Genomic DNA, 21,138 nt, shown 5'->3' with positions numbered 1-21,138 from the left:
ATAATCTTGCCTGAACGATCAGGTACAATGATTGCAACCAGGCAGTGCCTGAGAAATCAAATTTACTTTACTATTACTATATTATATAAATCAATGATCGTAATACCTATACAGAATTAAACAATTGTGTGACATTTGTAGAAGAAATACTTGTTCTTGCTACCTGTCTCCTGTAAAATCGCTGGAAATGTGTTAGCTGATTGCCAGTTTCCACGAGCCATAATGTCATCAAGGGAATGATTTTCCCACCAACTTTTTGAAGCTGTAGCTGATCTAATACTACCTTGGGCAGCTGCTATGTTCGCTTCTTTAAACAAAGTTTTTATCTAATTAGCAATGATCGTCCGTGAGGCTGGCTGCGGCCGATTCTTGACACTTGTCATGAACAAATTAAATGATTTATTTAGCAGCATTACGTCTGTCATTTACAAGTGATATGGTTCTTTCTATCAAAAAAAGGGAGATTTTGCATACTATTACTCGTATTTGCTAATAGTTTCCAACCTGACTGCCTGTAATTACTAGTCTATTTTTGAGCCAAACTGTGGCCAAAAAATGATACATTTATCTGATCTTATACAGTTGTCATGGTCAATCGTAAGCAAGGTTAAATTATGTATGCGCCTACCAGAGCACAGAAGTAGTAAAGTGGCAGTATGACGCATTATTTGGAAAGCATTGTTAAAGAATTATCAGTTAATCAACATCCCAAAATGGGGGTTTAGTCGTTTTAGGACATGTTAAGGAAATCGACTTAAGAATATGTTTTATCAGAACATGTGAATTCAAACAACTTGATGTTTCAGTGTTACACAATGTAGAAACGACTGACTTGTGTAAAAGTATGGTATTATACTGATAATTTATTTATTTGATGTAAATCCGATAAAAATTGTGCTAGTTTATATATATATTTGTACATGCCAAAGAAATCCAACGTTGCCAAGCTCAAGCTTTTTTGTAAGTTCTTAAAGTCATTCTTCTGCAAGAATTGTTAAGCAATGATAATTGATCTGAGCTCCATGACTAGCGCCTCAGAGTATACTTATACAGAGTATACTTCCAAACCTCGAGAATCATTTCCTCGACTTAGGGAGGTGGTAACCCTGTCGACGTGTCGATGAGATTGAGATTCTTCCGCAGGTGTCTCAGAGTAAGCGGCCTTGCTAGCGCTCGGGCTTTGATATCTGCCCGCCAGAACATTTTTTCCCTAGCAAGGCATCATTACCAGAAATATCCCGGTCGATTGGTTCAAGTGAGCGAGGACTATGGACATCAGAAAAGGTGGTGGGAATACCCACGCGAGTGGATAATTCTACGGAATACTGAATGCGTGGTACATCGCTTGAGGGTCTTTCAGGTCTCGGGATACATAATATTGGGTACCATGTGGGCTGTTGCCGAGGCGAATAGATCCACCACCGGTATTTCCCACTTCGCAAAAACTGTATCCACGCAAGCCGGTAGTAAGTGCCATTCCGGCGGTAGGTGACGACGCGATAATTGATCGGCTTGACAATTGTACTTCCCCGGTAGATAATGTATGCTAAAGTGTATTTGATTTTGATCTAGAAGATCTAAAGTCCGATGGGTTATGTTTACCAGGGCTAACGATTTCGATCCCCCTTCTTTCATTAGACGGGTTACGGCCGTCCTGTTGTCGCATTGTATAGGCATCAAACTGTGATGCAACAAGTAAGCGTAACCTTGAAGAACATGAAGGATAGCTAACATTTCTTTCTGATTGCAATGAAGGTTCCGAAGCTCCCGAAAGAGCTAGGTCGTTCAACTGCGACCCGGACATCGGTTTTAGAAAATTGGTCGGGAGGGTGATGTAGAGTTGTTGACGCCTGTCAACTTTATACCCACCAATTTAATCGCTCGACACACTTTGCGGTATTAGGAACGATGTGTTCGATGGGTCTGGCAGGGTGAAATTTACTTACCATCGATACTTATGAGGGTTCGAATAAAGATTTTGACATGATCTAGTAGTATGGCATTTTTATGGACAATCAGAAAATCGTCTAGGTAAACTACAATTCTGACATTCCATTGTTGCCGCAAGGTCTGAGCTACCCAATTTGTCAGTATTGACAACGTTTTTGTCAATTTTGTCAGTATAGAAAATACACTTGGCGTACGTGCGTGCAACGTGAGACTTGTACGTGGAAGTATATTATGATTATTATGGCATATACCTGCACACCCCGTCATTTGGTTGAGGAAGTCGGGTATCCGATGCATGTTTATGTGGTGAAACGGTTCGACCAGTATATAAACCGTTTAGCGCTTTCAAGTTGAAAATTGGTCGAGCTGATCCGTCCGATAAAAGGAAAAGAGGAGAAATGAAGCTTGGTGACGGTTAGTGCTACACTTAGAATGCCTTGAGCCTTCATTTTGGGCACGGAGCATCATTGACATCATTAACTATATATTGACGATCGGTCTGCAGTGGGTAGTGACCCTGCCTATGAAGCCGATGGTCCCGGGTTCGAATCCCGGCAATTTGTATGATGAACACAGATATTTGTTCCTGAGAATCCTGAATCATGGGTGTTTTCTATGTATATTTCTATATATGTATATATATCGTCGCCTAGTACTTATAGTACAAGCTTTGCTTAGTTTGGTGCTAGGTCAATCTGTGTAAGATTGTCCCCAAATATTTATTTATTTATATAATTCACCTCTGACAGGATTGACTCGTTATCAGGGAAAGCAATTTTTGAGGCAACGTTTGTTTTTAAAACAATTATTATTTTGGCAAAGAGTGTTGACATTGCCAACTGCAATATGCTTGCGAAGCTCACCCATTCACTGATCACTATCCATTTCTTAAAATAGCAATGCAAATAAATAAATATTAATTCTAGTGCACAATTGAAGAAATTTTCTTTTGACACAGGAGTGTGATGAAAGGGGCCTGATTTTAAATTGGGATACACCAGAAGTGGTTATGCAAGGAATGGTATGCGATACCCTCGTATTAACTTTAATGCAATAGCAAATGAGACAGTGGGAGCACCAGAAATACTGGTGCTCCCATTTTCTTCCACTGTATGAGGAAGTGCGCTACCGGCCTACTTGAAACGGTTCCGAGTCATGGTTTCTGCCGTTTCTGGTTGCCTTTGTAACCTCTACTGGAATTTCCTCATCCTCTAGTACTTACCTCCACGACCGGGCCGCGAGCCTCAATTTTGAAACTACGCTCTTCCACTTGTGTGGTAAGCAAGGTGGTTTTTTGAAGGTTGACCCAAGGGTAATTTGGTTGTTGACAATTTTGCCAATGACATACACTCCGCGAGGGTGCGTCGGTACAGGTTTGCATATGCGTATTTTGCGAGGAAAAGTACCCTGAGCTCGCATTGCACTGAATTCCACGCGATGGAATTGTAGGTTTTTGTATGCCTTGCCCCCGCGAGGGGCGGCTGTTAGGCTGATTTGCCTTGGTAATATCTTATGTTTAAGAGGCCAAACATGTTTCAAACTCCTCCTGCCTTTTCAAGAGGTGATGTAAAAGAATCAGCATCAAAAATGTTAGTTGTGCAAGGGGGGATTTTGTTTACTAATGCCTTGACAAGTGGCTCTTTAATTTGGCTCGTAATGGCCTCTCTGCGTATTTCAATAGCTTCGGCGCGGTAACCACAAACTAATTGCAGAAGATCAGAGGAAATCTTTTGTAAATCGAGCTCATTAACTAGTATTTAATTCATAAGAAAAATTTCATACTTTTAGCCCACGATAAAAGACTACGAAATCTATCTTGAATCGCCTGTTTTTGTTTCAAAATGGAGTAGGTAATAGCTGCATATGATTCTATCAGCATAAGCTAGATGGCGTAAAGTATCATACATGTTTACCTCTTCGTTTGTTTCCAGGTCTATGAAACCTGGAGTATGATTGTAAAATTTTTATATATCAGAGTATCTACCCTCAGACCATGCTGCGCTTCCCAAGCGTTGAACGTCAAGAAGCATTTTAAATAAAATAGTGGAGTCTTAGGGACCGAAGGTTCCTTTAATTTCGTTTCAATATCAAAGTGAACGGCAAATTTAAATTTGCGTCTTGACTCTCAGCGTTCGTCAAAAATGCAAGCGATTGTATAATTTCTCACAAAAAGTATAATCGGATAGAAAGATCTGCAAATAAAACACTATAGTAAACTGGTTAATTATTTGGCACAATAATTTAAAATGTAGGTAGTGGTCCGAACAGAAAAACTGTTAAAATATATGACCACATATTCATTTTTTCATTTTTTAAAATTTAAATTGTAATGGCCGCAGGGTCAGTGAGCCTGACTCGCTGCGGACTTGTTGTTTCGACGGGAAACTGAATGCCAATGACAAACAGTTCACCGTACATCTTTTACCTGGTGTAAAAATGGCGCGGTCCGCCAGGTGTCGCCACTGTTGCCGGAAACAAGAGTCAAATAAAGCACTAGACTGGTGATAATTCGACGGAAACAGATATGCTCTCTCAATTATAAAGCTTCCAGTGACGGTAAAGTAATTTAATAAATCATATTTACAATTGAGTCTATCGCGAATTTATTTTGCTACCTTTATTTACCGACGTTTCGACAGATTTCACTGGTCGTGGTCGCGGCTAACTGACGTCCCAGCAAAATGTCAAAACAGAGTTTTGTGTGACTACCCGACGAAAAGTGTATTTAAAGTTTGGGGTAGACATCACATTTTCAAACCATCCGCTACACATAAATGTTAATTATTGTCAATAGTCCGACACGCAACACACAACATCCGCGCACACATCCGATGATACACTTTTCGTCGGGTAGTCACACAAATCTCTGTTTTGACATTTTACTGGGACGTCAGTTAGCGGCGACCACGACCAGTGAAACCGGTATCAAAACGTCGGTAAATAAATTTGCGATAGACCCGATTGTAAATATGATTTAATTAATATGTGTTCAAAACGCGTTTTAAATGTTAAATTTTATCTTAATTATAACCTTAGATACATGTAATTATAAACCTACATAATTATTTCCAACTTGGAAGTTGTACTTTCAGACTCTACATCCTTCGTTAAAATTGGCTAAAAATGTTTAATGAAATTAAAGCTTGGAGTACAATGACTGTATTGTTAAAAATACTGACCATTCACTTCGGGCTCACACAAACAGCTCTTCAGTATCAAAAGGGATGATCCATTAAATCACACAGTAAGGGGGAGGAAGGGGTCAAGAAAATGTGATATGTTGTGACAAGGGGGAGGGGGGAGCCACAAACTGTGTGACGTTACTTTAGTTCCTACTATAGTGATATAATCAAGCTTTTCAATCTCGTACCTTAGTTAAGCAACTCAGCTAGCTTCGTTGCTTAAACACGGTACTCGACTGAAAAGCTCTCTATTATATCACGATTGTATAAAATACTATTTTTTATTCGTTGTAAAGTTATTAACGAGTTTTTGTAACGATAATCGTTTTTATTCTTTTATTTTTCTTTCCTAATCGATTTTGTGTTATAAAATTACTAATATGACTTTTATCAAAAATATTTTGAAAAAATATTAATAATAGGTACCTACCTAATTCGAATTGCCGATTTCGTTGAAAACAAAATTGCCAAAAATGTGACGTCACACCAGGGTTTACATTATAAATACTTTGGTACTATTAAAAAGGGCGAATTGATATTGTAGTGTCGTGTGTTGTAAATAAGATCTAGTTCCAAGTGAGAATGCGAACGATTAGTAGCAGTGCTGCGGTGACACGTGACGTGACACCGATCGTAATAAGCGAATCTGAAAGTCAGTGACTCCGTGACAGTGAATTGTGCCGAAATATCGGGAACAAGCCAAAACAAATATTCAGGTAAGTAAATACCCTGTTTTCAATAATATTTAGAACTTATCACTGATAACAGAAAATATTAATTAACCTAAATAACAATAATTAGGTACCGTAAATAATAATATTAAGGTAAAATAGCCAACTTTGCCTCCAGGGGTGACTTTGTATAAAAAAAAAAATATTAAACAAATTCGTTTATGTAGACAAACGTATAAGAGTTATTCGCTCCGTGCATGACTGTGGCACCGCCCTAGTGGGTGTGGGACATATTGCTTATTTGACAGTTGGCGGCTGCCAAGTAGTATAAAGAGAAGAAAAGAGGGTAGGTACTAGCTACTTAAATGCCGGAACCGCACTTACAATCCATCAGGTGTTGCAGGTGTCCATGGGCGAATGGTACTCAGACATCAATTTTCATCATGATTAGAACAAATTTTCCATCCGACGTACCGTTTTCGATCTACAAACAAAAAACTAAAAAACTAAAAAAGAGAAAATAATTATGCACACCCGGTATTACGCAAACTCGGATTACACGCATTTAGGACTAAATGAAGGTATAAAAATAATTTTCGGATTGCTTTTAGCTTGCTCTGCAGCTGAATTAATTCCTCAAAACGCTTTTTATGGATCTTATTTGATTGGACTAGCCGGGCAAAATCTTTTTAAAAAAATGGTGCGAGTAACAAATATGAAGAACCCTTTATTGCATATTTCAGAGTTTCTGTTATAAAACATGAACCAAATAGAGCATTTTTATTATGGTTATAACTAAAAAGGCCCAAAATCACAAAAATTGTGACGGTGGCCAGGATGTTACCCAGGAATTTACAGACCTATAAATGATAACATTGCCCACCGCCAAAAAAGGCTTAGGGTTGTCTTTTTCGGATGTTTTACCAAACATAAGTAAAAGAAGGTATTTTTTGTACACCAAAGTAGCTTTTTAAATATGTATATGCTGTATTTAATTTGTCTCGTCATTCCTTGTTTTAATGTTTTAGGCCGTTAACGTATAAAAAGGACATAATCATACTATTGACCTTAAAACTATTATAACAGATTTTCTTAAAAGTGACAACCCTAACACTTTTGATAATGCTGTATGCGACTTGTAAGGAAAACAAAAAAAAACTAGTAGGTAACATTACCCACCCATTTTGTACAGAAAGTTACATAATTAAGCCTGAGATTTTTGAAGAGAAAGCTAGGATTTTCTTTGTGTTGAAGTGATCCTTGTTTCATCGTTTTACGAGCTATATTTCTATACGAAATCGACGTAAGCAATGTTGGCAAAAGTTGAGGTAACTTTACCCGACCAAAAAAACCAGCCAATTGCGAGTCGGACTCGCGTTTCAAGGGTTCCGTACATTACACAATTTAAACAATGTATTTTTTATGTAAAATGTCTTAAAAAACCCGTAGGGGTCGGATCACAAAATAAGTAATTAAGTCCGACTCACGCTTGACTGCACATTTCTAATAGGTTTTCCGGTGATCTATAGGTATAGATCTATTTTGTGTATTTTTTAAAAAAAAAATGACCCTGTAGTTTCGGAGAGAAGGGGGGGGGATGGTCATTTTTTGCCTTTTTTTTGAATAACTTCTAAACTATTTATTTTAAAATAATAAAAAAATATATTTGAGATTCTCACAATGAGCTCTTTCATTTTATATGTAACACGATATAGTTTGACAAAGTTTATTTTTAATTTTCTCATTTACCCCCTAAAAGTGGCCCCCGTGTTTAAACTTAATATGTTTACGTTACATGTCCATCTTTGGGTCACAAACTTACACATGTGTACCAAATTTGAACTTAATTGGTCCAGTAGTGTCGGAGAAAATAGGCTGTGACAGACAGACAGACAGACAGACAGACAAACAGACAGACACACGCACGAGTGATCATATAAGGGTTCCGTTTTTTCCTTTTGAGGTACGAAACCCTCAAAATAGTGTATTTTCGAAAAAAGCGGGCAAAGTTAGCTAGTTTGACGGTATATCGAACGGTGTCACGATATGACGGTATATAGGTACTGAAGAAGTATTAAATTTCATTTATTTAGTGAATTCATTCATTGAATTCGTGAGCATACAACAACAATACAGCAAACGTTGAAAAGGGATGTCATTGTAAGATCTAGACTAGATACGATGAAACTCAAGACCGGGATTAATCATTTCCGAAACGTTACTGGGCTCAATGCCTCCTCTAATGAAAGCAGATCATGTGCTATTGAATTCCAATTACAATCATGGTGAGCAAATTAAGTGACAATTAAATTTGAGAGACAAATGATTCGGCCTAATTAAATAATCAAGGAGCACTTATATTTTTGTTTAAAGGTTAGATAACACCTTTAAACAAACAAAAATATAAACTTAAAATTCAAGCATTTATTTTTCTTACATTGTAAGGACTCTTATTGAGACGCCAGCAAAATTAAAAAACTTCTAATGTAAGAAGTTGTCTGTTACTTCTGAGATACTCAGTCCTTTATTTAGACAGTTCCATTCCAACTGATAATTATAAGTTGAACAGCCTTTTATGTCAAGCCGTATCTTCTTCAACAATCCGTTCAATTTCAATACTACTTAAGTAAAAGAGGGATGAACGCCAGGAAATACACCATTAGTGTACTACATCAAACAATCGTAACACGACGACCATTTCAGCAGTCTACCTGACTAATTAATGGCTCGCTTAATACGTTCGTAACGAGCTGCGTTTATTTACCTTGTTGAGTTGGCCTAATGTGCTTTGGGCTAAACGCTAGTTTGTACTGGGTAATTAGTATGAAATCAAGGGTTACGTTACCTACGCGCGTGTGACGTTAAGGAGTGTATTACAAGCCTTTCTACAAGCGAGCGCTTTGCGCGTAAAGCGACTGACTCTTGAACACGAATAGAAAGAAAAAAAGAAAAAGCGAGTATCTACTAAGGTACCTGACTTACATTTCATTTTTCGTTTTGCCTCTTTATTACATTTGAACTTTAATTAGTAATTAGTAGTCTGTTGACCTGTGCAACGGAAACGTAGCATGATAATACTCCCTTAAAGATATTTATCATGCCCGAGTCTTAAATATAAAAGAAAGAAAATACTTTCATTAAAGTCAAGTAGACTTATAATTCACCTTGTATTTTCCGCTTCTTTAGCTCGGCGCATATAATTACCATATTATGAGTTTGCAAATTGCTTATTTTTAGCAGAATCGACTGTTTATTGGGGTTCCGGTATAATTAAATTTGCGCGAAAATTAAGCTTATTATGTGCGAGCCACCCCGGCTCATACTGAAAATTTAAGCAGGTAATGTGAATTTCTTCGAAGTTCAGTAAATACCTACATATTTGTTAGAAGTATTAGAACAAATTACATTTTTTTCAGAAAATATTTTAATTTGTTTTTATTTTAAGTAGAAACACTACTATATAAATTATAAGCTGAAATAAATGTCATATACTAAGAAAAGGTGCCGCCGTGGCCCGGTGGTGGCCGAATGGCACAGGCACCTGTCGCGATAGCAGAGCACTGGGAGGCCTTGGTCACTTTTTCTTAGTATATGACATTTATTTCAGTTTATAACCTACATACATTTATTATAGTCATTTATTAAATATGGTTTAAAAAAGACTAAAAGAGAAAAGTAAATATTTACTATCTATTTTTTTATTTATAGTAAATCAGAATGAAAAGTCGAAGAAATCGTCATTGCAATGATAGCATGAACCTTGACTTTGCAGTCTCGTACTGAAGAGCCAGGAAAGAGTTTGCTCGTTGAAAGTTGAGTACGCGAAAACGCAACTGATTTAAACAGGTTAACTTTGGGAAATTCGAGGATTTTGACACGAGAAGCACACTTTACCGCCGAGCAACACGTATTTTTAGGGTTCCGTAGTCAACTAGGAAACCTTATAAATATATTAAATTATATTTATAGCCGGGTTTAAAGCGAATTTATTTTATTTACCGACTTTTCGATACTGGTTTCATTGGTCGTGGTCGTGGCTAACTGATGTTCCACCAATATGTCAAAACAGAGAATTGTGTAACTACCCGATGAAAAATCTATGAAAAAGTTTGGGGTAGATATCACAATTTCTAACCACCCACACACATAAATGTCAATTATTGTCAATAGTCCACAAAATAACAAAATAAATTCGTGATAGATTTTTTAATAAAGTTAATATATTCGGAAATAAATAATCGACCCGAAAAAAAATTGCGACTATTTTGCAAATAGCAACTATAAACTTAAATCATTAACTTATAAGTCCAAATCATAATTTAATAATTTGTGGGCAAAGGACAGAAAAATAATTGAAGATATTTTGTGTATTGACATTAAATAATAGACAGCTTTTATTGTGCGGCTGAGGTTAAAATAGAGTACCAAGATTAAAAACAACGCCTTTATCGCAAATTATGAAAAATTCAACACCAAAAGTAGTTTTTTTTTTAAAGGTTCACTAACACAGTGGCAACAACAATTTGTAGACTAACACGTCACGTATTGCGCCACCAATTAAAGGCGAACACAGCATGCATTAGTATTTTACTCGAAACATTTTAATAAGATTAGATAAGAAGAATTACCATTATAATTAATAACTAGACACGAAAAAAGAGTTGGTTTATATTTAATAAGTATGCATTTATGCCGTTATAATTCCACCTTACAAGCCTGTAAATTCTAACCCTAGAATTTTTAACGTATCCTACGCAGACGGAGCCGCGAGCGGAGACTAGTGGAATTATATAAAAAAAATACTCACAATTCCATCACCAATATTTCTAATGACACACGGTAACAGAGCCGTGGAGCCGATTTGGGAAGTCACAACCGTGTTGTTTTCAGTTGCGAAGTGCTTCTCAGGCGTGTGGTAGAGATCATCCAGCGGCGGGAACGTGACCGTCAGCTCGTTGTGTTCGGGCTTCAGTGTTGGGGGAGACGATGTTGGCGCTGGGGACAATATGGCATATAGAAATATTATATTATGTACGAGGATAGTGGACTATAGTTTTTAGGGTTCCGTACCCAAAGGGTAAAAACGGGACCCTATTACTAACACTCCGTTGTCCTTCTGTCCGTCTGTCCGTCTGTCTGTCTGTCACCAGGCTGTATCTCATGAACCGTGATAGTTGCCGCTATAACAACAAATACTAAAAAGTATGGAACCCTCGGTGCGCGAGTCCGACTCGCACTTGGCCGGTTTTTATGCAAACGTGCTCCCCAATTTCCTTCGTTTGACTTTTTTCGATTTTTCGAAGCGAAAAACAAATTCCATAAATATATTTTTTAAAGCTCCTAATATTTATAATAGGTACCTCTATAATATAATACAATAGGTATTAATAATAGGTATAGGTACCTCTGGTAACTATACCTAAATCAATTTATGTCAAAATATTTTCTATGAAGATAATATGCAGATAGGAAAATGGGGACTACGGTTGTTGTATGGAGGAGCGGTCCACCCTTTCTTCTTAAATTACGTCAAATATTATAGGCTATTTGACTAATTTTTGAAAATGATTTTAATTGATTGTTTATGACTTAATAATTACACTACATTGATATTTCCGTGAAATTTCCTGTATTAAATATAAAAAAACAATGTTAAAGTTTATTTATTTTGAACGCGCCTTAAACGCTGTTTTCGCAAAGGGGCTAATCACGTGACACGTGTGACGTCACGTGCAAGTAAACTCAGTCAATGACCTTAGTTAATCTTATGGTTTATGTGCATTGAATTCATTATTTCACTGCAAAATGGTATATAAATGGTGTATAGTGCCGCAATGTTCAAGTACGACTATAAAAAATCCAGACAAATCGTTTGTTTCCATTCCAAAAAATCCCAAAAAAAGACAAATGTGTTTAAAACTAGCGCGAAGAGACCCCAAAGAGCATTTTAGCGCATACAAATGTTTTTATGTGTGAAGACCACTTCGATGTAAGTAATATTTAACTGTAAATAAATATGGTAATTAAAGCAGCGGATTTTGTTATTTAACGAAACAAGATCTAGGTATTTAATATATTATATTATTATTATGTAACCTCATAACATAGCTCTTTCAGCATTAGTAGGTAGTTAGTAGCATACTTTTTCTTTCAAACTAAAGTGCAGTATGGAGATACTATTCTCGTCATCGTATTCTATATATATATCGTCGTCGTATTCGTATCATCGAAATCGAAATGTTCGTAAATAAACAATTTCTACGTATAAAAAAAAACCCACACAGCTGTTTTTACATTTCTAAGTTCCGCAGCATAGTAATCCGGATTATCTTTAAAGAAAGGTGCAACCATTGATGCGTCTATGTCTGGTAGGTTGCCGCTATCAGCTTTCACATATTTCGGCTCCATTTTGAGATTCTTATGAATATTGTGCCACTACACGATAAATATACGAATAAACCGACAAACGGATAAATCGGAATATATCAGAAAACTGTGGAACAATAACTAAAATTAACTAAATACAAATAAAACTGCTAAAACACTCAAGACAATCAAGAATTTACCCGCGTGTGACGTCATGCGAGCGTTGACCAATCACAGAGCGTTCACGTCCCTGATGAAATTTCAAAAAATATTAAATTTTCTTTCGTTTATTTTCCAAAAAATAAACATAATTTACATTCAAATATAGTGAAATATACTTTATTAGTTTATTATCTTTCAGGATGACAGCAATTCGTTATATATTTTTAATGTTGTCAAATACCCTATACACAGTGAGTAAATGAGAATTGAAATAATTGACTGTGTAGACAGATCTATGACGAATGTAACGTGATTTATTCTTCCCAATATTAACATTTGCTCATTGTTATTTACTTAAACGGGACTTAATCGAGTATAGTTAATTTAATTTTTCAAATTACCTTCGACATTTCGAGAATAACGTTGTCCCCGTGGTCTCGGAAGTAATTTTGAAATGAGTAAAAATCATGAAAGGTTAATCCGTATTTTAAATTTATTGTAATATACGAGTAGGATTGGTTATTTCATAAACATCAAGTTTGCTGCCGCCCCACCACGAGGTATACGAGTACAACCAGCCATAACAGCCATTAGAAAACTAGTTTTTTTTTTCTTAAGAATTCTCACTTCTTAGATCAAATCGTCATTTTGGTTAATGCTTCAAAAAGCAACAAAATTTCCGCCAAGTTGGGAACAACTTTGAGTGAAGCATGAAGCATAATAATATTATTGGAATAAGCTGCTTTTCGGAAAGTCTTTATAATGCTTTTCCCAATATTTGCTCACTTGCCTGTTAAACTGAAGTGTCAAATAATTTTCTTAAGATGTAAATGCATAGTCGTCATGCACCGACTTATTTGATCCGATTGATTATGCCGACTAGCCGACTAATCGGTGCTCGCACAATATCACAGCAATTTATTGATGCAGTTATTATGGTTCTTAAAAACATTTAATTATTATATATATGTTAAACTTAATAATAACATTTTTACAAAAGGATCGTCAAACACCAAAATTGTAAAAAAAATACGTCTACAATCTTTTTAAAATAAAAATCCAAATGTTAAAAAAATTATGCTAGGCTTAGAGATAAGCTTACGTTTTACATAATTTTTAAATTTATTAACAGACATTTCAGTGATGGGGGCTCCACAAGGCGCTCAGCGAACGCTTAAGGGAGGCCACAGGTGACCCTCGCGCAGGCGGCTTTCTCGCGCAGATTGGCCATAGCAATCCAGCGCGGGAACGCTGCCTGCGTGATGGGCACCCTACCAAGAGCACAAAATTTTGATAGGTATTTTTAATTTTTAGCTTTAGTTATTATAATTGTAGTTAGTTTTAGTTTTAATATTTATTTTATAACACTTATTATCAAATAAATGAGTTTATTTTCAGTGAAGATATTTAGAAATTTATTATAAAATCTTACACAATTACCCATGAATGATTTTTTAATTTTATGGAGCCGAGTGAAGGGCACTGTGATGTTGCCTTTAGGAGCCATAATCGAATTTTAAGACATTACAACTTCGTTATAATCATGGCTCTAGGGCAAATCGACGAGTAAATACTTTCTAAATTGAACATTTTGTAAAAATACTTAATTTAACTAATATCGATTCAATCGTTTTCAAATCTATCTACTTAAACATAAATGTAGTTACATTTTAATTCATAAACCCTCAATAAATTAAATATTTTGTAAAAAAATACCCCCATATGGCAGTGTTACAGTAAGTTCTCCCACCCACCTCAAATACAGGAGCCACACCGTACTGTACAATCCACTGGCTGCCAACAAGGCGACCCCCTGGGACCGGCTATCTTCAGTCTCGCCATACATCCTTCCATCTCAGATCTCACCTCGCCTTAATGTTTGGTATTTAGACGATAGTACATCGGGAGGTGAACCTACTTCAGTCCTAAAAGACTCCACCATTACCATCACCATTACTACCACACCATTAGACCATTAGCTCCAAATCCATCAACATTGGCCTACAACTCAACCCTAACAAATGCGAACTATACCTATATGTAGACTCAGACGACGCCAATAAAATTGATATAATAAGGACGTTCCCCTTCGCGAAAATTTATCAATATCAAATATCAAAATTGACACAAGGATAAACTGACTGTTATATACGAAGGAAAAAATGACCAAAGCCTCACGTGTCCAGAGCTGGAATGGAACCAGCGTCCCCCATTTACCGGACAGGTGCCTGAACCGCTTGGCTATCCAGTCACGGCGGCATGGGTCGAAATTTCCAAGTATATGACAATTTCCCGAAGGCTTGTGGCGCCCCCTTGCCATCTCTAACACTCAGCTCTACTACACAGCCCTTGACACTGGAGGCTTTGGTAATTTTTTCCTTCGTATATGACATTTATTACAGCTTATAGTTTAAATAGTAGTGTGTCTACTTGAAAAAACACAAATTAAAATATTTTCATAGAAAATAATTTTATTTGTTTTTAGAGTGACACCAGGATGTTTTTAATTGCATCTTTACCAGTAAGGTTCGGTGGTTTAGGGCTGAGGCCAACTGGGAGCCTTGTCCTAAAAGCGTTCCTGTCCTCGGTACATAGCACGCTAGCCCTCACAGGCAATATTCTACAACCCTCACTCGGTGATTGTGAGATAGCGTGCTTGTCCCAGGCTAGGGATGCCTGGAGAACGGCCTGCCTCGGCAAAGATCTGCCCTCTAGCCCAAATATACAAAAACATTGGGACGAACCTTTCTGCCGGATGGTACATGGAGGCTATCTCATGGAAAACAACCCGTCAAGCCTAAAGAAGGTCCGCCTGCTAGCAATATCAGCGAGAGATTCGGGGTACTGGCTACACGCTATCCCTTCGGCTAATTTTGGAAATTTACTAGACCCTAACAGTTTTTGCCTAGCAGTCGGTTTGCGACACGGGGCCAAGCTCGTCGATAATCACAGTGACTGTGACTGTGCTACAGTCATCATCATCCATTTTATAATACTAATTTATTAGAAGTATATGAGGTATTTTCTATAAAAAGGGACCTTATTGTCGATGGCGCTAACGCCATTATAAACGATGCTTCGATATAAATACAATGCCGCGCGACGCTGTGCGGCATAAGCGCCATCGACAATAAGGTCCCTTCTCATAGAAAATGCCCCATATATAATCAGGTCGCCTTTCCTGCCATGCCTGCCTTAACGACATCATCCGTCGGTCTTAATATATTATATATATAATATATATACTTAATAGGTATGCCATTGTGTAGTTTAAGTGTCGTATAATTGTACTGTGTTTGTCTTAGTGTATTATGGGCTAAAAGCCTGAAATAAACGATATTTTATTTATTTATTTATTTACACACATATCATAAACCCTCTATGATGCCTTCAAAATCCGTAAATGGGGCATTTTCTATGAAAAGGGACCTTATTGTCGATGGCGCTTACGCTGCACTGCATTGTATTTATATCGGAGCAAACGGGGACGGCCTTTAATATGGGACGGAACCTGCGTAGACACCCTCGCGCCGTCCTACCTCGGTACGACATCGTTAAAGGCAAGCAGTGCTGCCGCTCCTGCTGAAGCTGCAAAACGTCGCAAATACGCGTCTTTAGGGGACGGCTATGTAATTGCGGCGTTTGCTGTAGAAACGTTAGGTCCTTGGGGGCCGGAGGTACTGAAACTTTTTCAAAAATTAAAATACTTATCTTCTCATCGGTTCCACTGGTGACCGCGGGGCTGGCTCGTTCCTGGCTCAGCGCATTGGCATTGCCATCCAGCGAGGAAACGCGGCCAGTCTTGTGGGCACACTCCCAAATGTCAGCGGCATAGGGGATATTTGTAGATATAACCCCATAGGTTAAGATAGGTTTAGATTACTTTTAATTTGTATAAGTGTGTGATTATTGAGATTTTACATTTTCGAATAAATTGGTTTTCTATTCAGTAAGAACATGATATTTGGATATTAAGGAAATCGAAAATAAGACGGATACAAAGGGCAGAAAATGAAATTGCTTCGGTCCTAAGGATCTGCCGCTTGAAGGGGCCCGAATTCAAAAAATTAATTACACATTTCCAGCATGTTGTCGCAACATAACAAAAATGCGTTTCCGACTCAACATGTGACTACGTGAAGCACGTGACGAGTACAAGGGATATTATTTCCTACGTCATATTAAAAATGGAAATTTATTATCTTACCTTTTGAAGTCATAGTACTAGTTAGTTTTAGTAGTTCACTACATATTATTAGTTAGTTTCTGTTATTCACATTATTTCAATAGAGATATACCTATATTTATTAGGCGTTTCTTTCTGTAACCTACTTAAAAATAATATTTCAGTATTTAAGATAGGCAGAACATGACTGTATTAAGCCAGTTGTTTTCAACACGTGAATTTTTCTATCACGTGTTATGACGTACAAAATAAACACTTATATTATCACCATCCCAAAACGCAGTTTCTATGAACATGGGCCGAGCGTAGCTCGTGGAAATGAGTGCCCGCGAGATTGGATGGCCCCGCATTTGTTTTTATTTCGGCTGGTGGCCTCAAGCGGAACATTCACTAGCGTGTCGTGCTCGAGTGACCGACTCGAAGCAACTGACCGATTTTTGGGAAGAACATTTGTACAACGATGGCCGATAAATGCAAAACGATTGATTGTATGCACGAAAAAGCTGCAGATCTGATGTAAAGTTGAATCCTTGAGTGCTAAAAAGCTGCAATTTGATATGGATACATAAGTCAAGCATGGCGACATAACGATAAAATAAAAACTACGAAAAACATTATTTTACGGTACCTCCCACACAAAACGTTTTTTTTTTCACATTAACCCAATAGTGTGGGCGATCGTTGGGTAGGTCTTTCAAAACGAATAAGGGTCTCCAACAACCATTTTTCAATAAATTAAATAGTTTCGGAAATAATTGTTCCGAAAGAAAAAAAACCCCATCGAACTTTTAAACCATGGGTCCAAAAATATGAAAAAAATCGTAAAACAAAAACTTTATAAATACTTTCAATAAAAACTATAGAAAACATGATCGGTCTAGCCGATTTTTAATTATAGCTAAAAGTCTTCATTCTTAGTAAAAGACGTATAAAGTGCTGCGAAGGTACTCCCTGCTTGTAAATAAATGTACATGATATAATACTTTCTAACAGCCCCAGTTGAGCCTATTCTGGCAGAATGGTAATTACGGCACCTTTTACTGAGCATAGCCCGACATGCTCTTGGCCAATTTTATGTATGAAAAAGGAATGGTTTTTTAGTTAGAACTCTCCGGATATATAGGCACCATTTTATAGCAAAATTGAATTGTGGTCCACGAGAATTGGCAGGAATAAATACATAGCAATTTGAGATCTTGTTTTAATGTATGTTCTCACATAGCTTTAATGTGCACACAGTGGGAATTAAGTCAATCTCCTTGATAAAACGAGTGAAGCATTCAACATTTTCACCGTGACAGCACTGCGGCAACGACAGAAATGCAATTAATTAAGGAAAATGACCCTGACAACCCCAATTTTCCGCTGCTGTATTGCTGCACGCAAGGCTGCAGTCGCAATTCGAATATTAGTTAAAGGCCGTGTAAATTTTTTTTTAGTATAATGGACGATTTAGTAAAGTTGAAATAGTAAAATAATTAACTGTCATATAAGTATAGAAAACAACCAATTCCAAGCCATTCTTGGGATTGCAAAACACGAGCTAAATAGTATATTTCAATGCTAGTGCGGAAAGTATGTCATTACTTCACGAGTATCGAGATTTCGCGAACTAGTGCCTTTTACTTTTCCAATTTTTTTTAATTTATACTTGTTCCAATTCATGACTACTTATTGATGAGAGTTATTAATATTAGTTTTCTTTAAACGTCGTAATCAACATAAAAACCTACTGTTAATGTAAGAATACGAAAAATATACATATTTCATAATTTAATTACTTACCTCATCATCCACGTTTATTTTTTAATATTGAATATTGAAAAACCGTTCTTAATAATTTTCACCTCAGCAGCTCGAACAAGCCTACTTTCGTCACACAACAATGAAACAATGTAGCTTTTTAATTTAGTGAAGGCCATGAACTTCATACATTTATTACATTTTTTTACGGTACGGTACGGTACGGTCCGTCCCGTATCGTATCGTATCGTATCGTACATATTATAATACTTTTTTTTCTGTTTATTCTGTGTAATTTGAAATACATATTAACCTTTAATATGTTCTCACTACTGAGGTGAAAAATTATGTGTGCAACACGAAAATAACAATTGTCTGAATGGAACGGAATAGCTATGGAAGGTAGAGGTAGGAATAGCTGCCGAAACGCCTGTCAAAGAAGAGGCGTTTTTTCTTACTTTTACTACCTACTAAGAGGTGTTTTAAATTTCCAAAGTTTTTAATTCCTTACTTGTTGTTTTTATTATTTTTTCGCAACTGTATTAAAGAAACTCCGATACACGTGCGGAAATGTCATTCTTCACTCATCCCGAGATATCTCGGTACTCGTAAAGTAATGACATACTTTCCGCACTAGCATCGAAATGTACTATTACAACGACACAAGTTTAAAATTGGCTTTCAGCACTTACCCATGTCACATATTTTACATTACCTACAAGAATAACATAAGTGTAAAAAATAAAATAAAATAAATATTTTTTTAACCGACTTCAAGATTTCATAATTTTAAAAATTTATTAAAAACCGACTTTAATGGGGGATGTCGCTGAAAGTTCACTTATTGTTGATGGTGCACTCTTAGATTCCAGACAATGAAATGAAAAAGACAGCATCTTTTGCCTAATTATATAGAAAAGGAGGTAAAACGACCCACTTTTCTAGTAGCATTTCGTTTTTGTAAGGGTCGCAGTTCTAACCTAACCTACTTTTCTGATAGCATTTCGTTTCTGTAAGGGTCACAGCTCTAACCTAACCTAACCTACTTTTCTGATAGCAGTTCTGTTCTGTGAGAATCGCAGTTCAAAACCCACCCACCCACCTAACCCACTTTTCTAGTAGCATCTCCGGATCCGGGTCTGGGTCCGGATCCGAGTCCGGGTCCGTGTCCGGCTGTCCGGGTCCAAGTTTGGGTCAGAGTTCGGTCCGGGTCCGGGTCTCAGTCAAGGTCCATGTTCAGACCCGGGTCCGGGTCCGAGTCCGAGTCCAAGTTTAGGTCTGGGCCCATAAGGAAGAAAACAAATCGCCAAACGTGAACTATGTGTCATTGAAGAGTTCCATTCTGATCATCATCAGCAATTCCACTTCATCAAATGTCACTTTTTTAAATGTAAATGCTGGATTTGTTGATGAAAATACAAAAATCACTATATGTATGCCTTTCACATTTGAGGAGTTCCCTCAGTTCCTCGTGGGTCTCATCATCAGAACTCGAGCTTGACAAAAATATGTCTTAAAAACTTAAGTTGCTCAACAAACATAAAGAAGAGGACAAATCGCCAAACGTTAAAGAGTTAGAATGGAACTCTGAACTGGAACAAATCAAGCATTTACATTCAAAAAATTAACATTTGATGAAGTGGAACTGCTGATGATGATCAGAGTGGAACTCTTCAACAACATATAGTTCTTGTTTAGCGATTTATTCTCTTCGTTATGGACCCAGACCCAAACTTGGGCCTGGACTTTTTTTTGAACTGCGATCCTCGCAGAACCGAACTGCTATCAGAAAAGTGGGTTAGGTGGGTGGGTGGGTAGAACTGTGACCCTTACAGTAACGAAATGCTCTCAGAACATTGGGTTAGGTTAGGTTAGAACTGTGACCCTTACAGAAACGAAATGCTACTAGAAAAGTGGGTGGTTTTACCTCCTTTTAGTTAGGCAAAAGATGCTATCTTTTTTATTTCAATGTGTGGAGTGCACCATCAACAATAAGTAACCTTTCAACGGCATCCCCCATTAAAGTCGGTTTCTTTTTCTTAAAAATTATTCAATGACACCACTCACGTTGTTCCGTCCGCGTCGAGCACACACCAACAGCTAAAGGATGACTCATGTTAGACCGGGCCGTGACCGGGCCGGAGCTTCCGGCGCTTACTTTTCTATAACATGACAGGTGATCACGTGATGCTTTCCATAGAAAAAGAAGCGCCGGAAGCTCCGGCCCGGTCACGGCCCGGTCTAACGTGAGTCATCCATAATACCACCCAGCCCGTCGCGCGACCAAACGCACTTTTTTTTTGTAAGTGCTAAAGGTTCTAGAAGAAAAATGTACTGTATCTTCTTTGTGTGTAAATAAAACTTTTTATTTATTCGGTAAGTATATTTTCTGTTAGTCTAAGTTGTATACCAGCAAATTGAAAAGAAAAATACAGTGAATTTAAATCGATATTTTTTGTCATAAAAGTTTTCCATATTTTAACGTCCTACGAAAATACACTAAATTAGGTTATAACCCAAAAAAGAAATTCAATCCCCATCAAAAGCTCCTTCCCGATTTATTAAAAATAAAAAGTATTATGAGCTGCAGTGCAAACTATAAGCATATCGACGCTAGACAGGAGAAATGGGATAAACGATATGTAAACCCTACCTAGCTAACTTTACAAGAGAGCCAAAATATTGCGATATTTTCAGAAAAAAATTCATTAAAATTCGTAATGAAGTCGAATATCTTAAATGAGTAACTTTATATGGTTATAGTGATATGTCCTATATTATCCTATCATAATTTTACCTTTAAATGGGTTATTTTAGAATTTAGTGTCGCTTAAGCAAAATGACCGTAAAAATAAAGTTAGGTAAAATTATCTTACCG

General features: G+C 37.0%; 1 protein-coding gene across 2 annotated transcripts in view; it reads right to left on the bottom strand.

Annotated features, from left to right (window-relative positions):
- Positions 1-21,138, bottom strand: part of LOC134752569 (uncharacterized) — a 191,774-nt gene that overhangs the window by 56,873 nt on the left and 113,763 nt on the right. For both annotated transcript variants that reach the window (XM_063688247.1, XM_063688241.1), the window contains exon 3: positions 10,611-10,798. In XM_063688247.1, coding sequence (XP_063544317.1) covers positions 10,611-10,798 — 188 coding nt within the window. The remainder of the gene's footprint in view (positions 1-10,610; positions 10,799-21,138) is intronic.

This window comes from Cydia strobilella, chromosome 2, assembly GCF_947568885.1.
Source record: "Cydia strobilella chromosome 2, ilCydStro3.1, whole genome shotgun sequence".
Taxonomy (NCBI): domain Eukaryota; kingdom Metazoa; phylum Arthropoda; class Insecta; order Lepidoptera; family Tortricidae; genus Cydia; species Cydia strobilella.
The sequence above is the reverse complement of the archived record's forward strand: the minus strand, read 5'-3'. Positions and strand labels throughout refer to the sequence as shown.